Here is a 6,159-nt window from a genome sequence, read left to right on the forward strand (position 1 = left end):
TTAACTAATTGGAGTGGTGATGGAACGTTTTCCACTGAAAGCCCGCACACAGCTCCATGTCCCTAGCGAATTCCTTATTATGCAATGAAGTGGAGCAATAATGACCCTCCCCAGATTAGTAGACAGCTAATTTGTTTGATACGCAAAAAAAGAAAGTCTCATTTAATATAGATATTCAAACCTTCTGAAAATAATGCATAATAGCAGACGGGGAGTTTGTGTGAAAGGATCTCAGATACACATCTTTACCAAGGTGTGTGCACCTTGGCACATTATTTAATCTCACTGGGCATTTGCCTGCAAACAACAGGGTTTGCTTAAAAGGCACCTCTGCGCAAGGTCCGGTGCCGAAGCGGCCGGCACCGAAAGCGCTGCGCCGGAATATCTATCTTCGTAGCTGCCAGCTGGGTGAGTACCTGCTCTTCTTTGGGTGAGTACCTGCACTTCTTTTTATGCTTTTTAAAGAACTGCCTTCCAACAATGACATGGGTTGACGTCCGACCCGTGCCCACCCATCCCGTTAATGCCCGGGTAAATTGAGTTCAGAGAAAGAACTTCCAACTATGCGGCTCGTGCATACAGGTTCCGAGCCCACAGGCAAGAAACGAACACTCGCGTCACTGCCGAATACGTTCCATTTCAAGTGCCGTGTGTGAAAGCAACACTCCGGCACCGAAATACGCCTCGCACTACACATTTGTTTTTTTTTTTTTAAGTCTGAGCTGTGAAGTCTCCGGGGAGCAGATGGCCGTCCTTACCTGAATACGGTACCAGGAGCAGGAGGAGGCCGACGCCGATGGCCCCCCGGCCCGCCGCGCTGTGCCCAGGAGGCATGGTGGAAGTTTTTGGGCAGACACCACGCTGCCTCGCCGACTCAGGGACACGCCTTCCCTCTTCGACGTGAAAACATCCCGTCTGGTAAATCCAGCAAGTTGGGTTTGGGGTCGGACCCCGAACGCGCCCCTCAAGTCAGCATGCGCCCCGCGGTCCCCTGGGAGTGGCCGCCGCTCCGCGTCTTCTCCTCGCAGGGACGCCGGCCGCCCCCGCTGCTGCTTTCGGTTTCTCCCCCTGGCCTGGGGCTTTCCACGATGACTGGCTGACGGGCCCACGCGCAGGTTTCCTGGGAGGCGGCCAGGAGCGCGAAACTAAAAGGGAGCTGACAGGCAGGAGGCGCCCGCCCGCATATCGGGTCAATGATTAAACCGCGAGCTTCCTTCTGAGGAACTGCTTGATCTGCTCCAGACGGTGCCTGCCCCCCTCCCTGCCCTCCACGTGCTGCCCACAGGAAACGCACTCACTGATTGCAGGCAGGACACGCAACCGGACCGTGGGCTCTCGACGACCTCCCAACACATAAGCCCCCATTTTCGGCTTCTGTATCTTATAGTGCGCCATGTTACTACTGGGAATGACCTTTACAGCCCCGTTTCAAAATGTGTTGGAAGATACAGTTGTGCCCTGTACATCAGACCATGTTCCTTCTATTCACATCATATGCAAATGTGCTAGGAATGTATGAGACCGTTTGCCATCAGTTCTCCATCCCCACCGTTTGCAAGACAGTTCCATCTTTTGGCCAGGTGCTCACATCATATGGCAGGTGTTTGCCAAACACGTCAATCATGCTCCACACATTATACCATGAGCCAGTTATTGCCATAATTTACTAGGGTAATCAGTTTGCTCACGCCATTTCCCAAGTATTGCCATCGTTTGAGGGCATGTCCACTATTTACTGGTACTCAATGATGTTGTAGACATCCACATCAAATGTCCAGGTACTCACTCACACGATTTTCCTGTACCCAGACTGGGCAGTGGCAGGGAGGGAAGTTCAGCTTGTGTCCCACTCATGCTAGTAGAGATACACAGCATTCCGGCTCCACTCCTGCTGCAAATACCACCACAAACGCAGTATGGCTGGGGACCTGGGCCGAAAGAGCAGAAGTGCTACATTCTTCATCAGCTCCTTTCTACCATCCAAAGGGGCGCAGAGCAGAGCAGCTTTTTTGTTCTTCCCCTGCCTTGCCTGGCTCTCTGGCCCACTGTCATAGGTGGAGGAGCCAGAAAAGTGGTGGGACAGGGTAGACGCTCAGCATCCCTGCCTTCCCCCTACCTTGCCTCGGTCTGCAGCCAATGACAAATTTGGCAGGGGAGGTGGGTGGTGCCTCTTAGAGCCCATGGCCAGTAGGAGAGTGAGGTTCAGGTGACAGGATGGCCCTGCCTATCTCGCCTATCGGACGCTCTGAGATGGCCTTCTTTAAGATCATAGTTAACAAGAGGCTGGATATACAAGGTGGTGCAGTAACTCTGATCCTGACAGCTTACCCACAATTGTGATCGCTACTTGCTACACTTTCCTTTGAAAGTGTTGTATGTAAATGTGAGATTAAGCCAAACACACGTCTGACCGTATTAGACATCTGCAGGCCTCGAGGAGTCTCCTCCCCCTTTGAAGTTGAATGAACCGGCTACATTTTCAACCTACTAACAGCCTCCAACTCGATCCTCTTCATGGGGGACTTCAACCTCTGGTTGGATTGTCCAACTAACTAGGTGCCTACATTTTTGCTTAACAGTTGTGACAAATTAACCCTTTAAGGTTTGTAGGATGTTTTAATCAGCCGACTAACTCAGGGGAACTTTCTACCTACCCCACCCTGGGCCCGCACAATTTCCTTTATTTAATAAAGTTATTTTTATGAATCTGCGATTCCCAATTTAATAGCATTTATTCCTTACAGACCCCCCCCCTTTCAGGACAAGAAACTTATAGGATTGCACAGAAGGTCTATTTATTAACCAAATAGAAATACTGAATTAGTTTAGCGATAACTATGTTATTTTTTCATAAAAAGTCATTGATAAGAAATAATCAACATGCTATTCCCCTCAGTTTTCAATGGTAAAGTAATAGAAATAGTCTTTTGTAAAACACACATCACCATAGGTATCTAAATATTTAAGTCACCTTGAATGTGCATGTACCATGGATTGAATGCATGAGAGTCCAGCAGGAATCGTTCGCTTGTGAAAAACAACAAATTAGTTTAAAGTATCCCTGCCTAGCCAATTCCCTCTACTTCCTCTTTATTGAAAATAGATACCACCCCCTTACTCAATTGACATGTCAGGACGTCAGCAGCATTTTAATAATTCAATTGCAACAAGCAACTAGACCTTCATGTATGTAAATTGCTGATAGAAAGAAAAATATAGATTCAACATGTATGTGGGCTAGATTCCCTTCAGTTATGTTTCTTTTTAATTACCATATAAAAAATGTGCCTCTCTTACTTTCAATGGACACCATAATCAGCAAAATTGGGTAGTGACAAAACGCCCTTTCCATTTTATCTGGAACAACTTAGCTTTAACAACCAGTATTCTACTTGATGGCATACCCTGGAACTACTTCAGTGACATTCATTTTCTAGGTATGCACACAGTGACATGTCCATTTAACCCCCACATAATTCTTCCATGCTAGACCATCAATACACAGAGAAAGAGTGAGAGGATCTCACTGTAGACACACCATGTCTATGCAATATATTTTTTTAGAAGTTCATACACTCCTTAAATGTTCCCTAACTTCCCGGGATGCACAATCAATGTATATATTCCCACCCCTCAGTACTGACAAATAACAGGGCCAGGATTTAATCTCATGCCCTTTATAGTATCACCCCCTCAGGAATATTTCCCCTTTAGATCATACTCGCATGTGAATTATGTTTGCCTTTATCACAGACGGGTGAGGACCATCTTAAGGACTGGTTCAATTCTCCAGCTATAGGAACAGGTGGGCATCAATCAGCAAGATAGGATCGGATCAGCTTCCTCTACAGCCTGTCTGCTATTTCTTCCACTGAAGAAGGCCTGGAGATTTAACCCCTGGTAGGCCTCACGGTCTCTGCTAATAATCCATCAACAAGTCCAATAAGAGAGCTACATATTCCTTCTCCTTCCTGTTGTTATCAATTCTTCTTTCTCTCCATCAGTCAGTGAGTGAGTGAGTGTGTCAGTCCGTATTTTGTCTGAGGGAGTTTGTGTTGAATCCTTTATAGAACAATAATCCACATTTTTGAGGCATGTATACTTTCCCCACTCTAATTGGTCAATTTATGTGATTGGCAGTGTTCCAAAAGTGACATAACAGTAGACATACCCCTCTGCAGTCATTGGGCATATTAATAAAGAGGGAAGTCTTATGGGAGTAACTTCTAATACCAGTTATCCTCCCATTTAATGTGATGGCATCTCAGGGATTACTTGCATTAAACATTGGAACATTGTGAAATAGCAATTTCTACACATATGACTGAGGTATTTCCACGAAGACAAGCATTTGACTGGAGCGAAGAAAAAAAAACACTTTCCCTTGCACTTTCACAGTAGTACCAACGTGAGAAGAAGAACCAAAGGGGGTGCATGGGGTCTGGGGTATCTGTGGGATCTTTCCAGCTCCAGGACATAGAAGAACCCCATCAGGCCAAGTTAGCCCCACAGGTACAGAAATATGGAAGACTAACTGTTGGCTGTCAGATGAAAGCCCAGCAGATATCCAGTGTTAAGACGGATTTCTGAACTCTGTCCTGGCGGCGCAGAAGTTCAGAAGGCCAACCTAATTACTTGGAACAGGGTAACCTCTGGACAAGCCAGACCAATCAGGGTAGCGATCGCGGCGGTCAAGACTAGGTCTCAAGAGGGGTGAGGGTGACTGAAAGCCCGCAATGAGCACACAAAGCAAGGACACTTACAAACTACTCCAAACAGGTGTTATATTAAAAATATATACACATTTATTCCAAGGCCTTTAAAACAATGACCGTAGCGAGAAATCACAATACAACTCTAGTAAACCAACACATACCATACCAATACAATATATATACAAATACAAACAAGTCTCAAGCGTTAGATGCACGAAATGTGTAGTCCACCTAAAAGGGAAGGAAAACAGGCAGTGCGAAATAATGCTTAGACCCAGTCCGCCTTCAGAGGCACCTAACTAAAAGGAAGTCCGAGCCCTACGAAGAGTGGAGCCTTGTGCTCAAAAGTACCGGCACACGCTGGTGCCAACGGGCAAAAGGGGAGTCTCTTCGAGGGAAATCAGGCAGTTCAGTTTAGTGCACAAATGAGAAGAACAGAGTTCCGCGACTCAAGCGCAGCCTCCACTGTGGGCAGAAGCAGAGCGCGAGTACGGAAAGGGGTGCTGTTTTGACACAGCGGGGAAAAGCTATGGGCTCCTGCAGGAGGGCGACCAGTTCCTAGCTATGCTACTCACCGGTCCCCGATGCAAGCAGACCCAGGCTTCTCCGCGTCAGTTTCAGTCGCTGGCAGGTTCAGGAGAGCAGGGGACGTCTCGTCGTCGTGTTGAGTCTGCAGCAGCAGAGTTGAGTAGAAGACGTCCCAAACGAAGTGGACCCGCACCGATTGTTACCTCAGCAGGGCAACGGAGCGGCCGTGTGTATCTGAGCCAAATGTACACTACTCACTTCAGACCTGGGAACGCCAAGTGTACGAATCGTGTGAGAGTGACAAGGACTCGAAATACTACACAACCTGGCGGCAGTTACAGAGCAAGACTCCTGTGTAGGCTGGTCAGTCTGCTGGATGGCCCAGAGACGCTTCCGAAGGCTTACGAGCAGGAGATGGTGAAGATGCCGAGAATAGCTGTTCCCGCTATTCCAAGGGTCGAAGTACCAGTACAGGCCTTCTGGTTCGATCAAAGGTAAAAAGGGTTTCACAAGGCGACAGCAGTGCAGAGGAGTAGTCCTTCAGCGGGTCACCAGGTCCTCGGTTCAGCCTCTTGGTTGCAGGATACTTGGCTCCTGTATTCCATCGTTCGTGAGAACTCAGGAGATCGACTTGGTAGTGTTGTTTCCAGCCCCCTCTTATCCACGGTTCCCTTCGCGCCAAAACGGAAGGGACCCAATGGGAGATCCACTCATCAACACTCACACCATTCGTGGACCTATCATGGACCACGGTGGTCCCAGGCATTCACACCACCCTAGACTCTCTGGCACCCAGGATGTGTATTGGGACTAGACATCCCAGCCCACATCCTGAAGGCACACACCAGGCATGTAGAAGCCCGCGAAAGCATCCGTGTTTCGCAGGAAAGTACATGCCCAAATAAGGAAGGCCCCA

At 48.0% G+C, this 6,159-nt stretch overlaps 1 protein-coding gene across 3 annotated transcripts in view; it reads right to left on the reverse strand.

Moving 5' to 3' along the window:
- CXCL16 (C-X-C motif chemokine ligand 16) overlaps positions 1-1,207 on the reverse strand; it is a 273,289-nt gene extending 272,082 nt beyond the window's left edge. Inside the window, exon 1 of one of the 3 annotated variants that reach the window (XM_069646606.1) lies at positions 759-1,207. In XM_069646606.1, coding sequence (XP_069502707.1) covers positions 759-834 — 76 coding nt within the window. In that variant the 5' untranslated portion in view covers positions 835-1,207. The remainder of the gene's footprint in view (positions 1-758) is intronic. The other 2 variants (XM_069646603.1, XM_069646604.1) reach the window with 2 other exon arrangements.
- Between the last annotated feature and the right edge of the window lie 4,952 nt (positions 1,208-6,159).

Source organism: Ambystoma mexicanum, chromosome 1p, assembly GCF_040938575.1.
Source record: "Ambystoma mexicanum isolate Mex_15411 chromosome 1p, UKY_AmexF1_1, whole genome shotgun sequence".
Lineage (NCBI taxonomy): Eukaryota > Metazoa > Chordata > Amphibia > Caudata > Ambystomatidae > Ambystoma > Ambystoma mexicanum.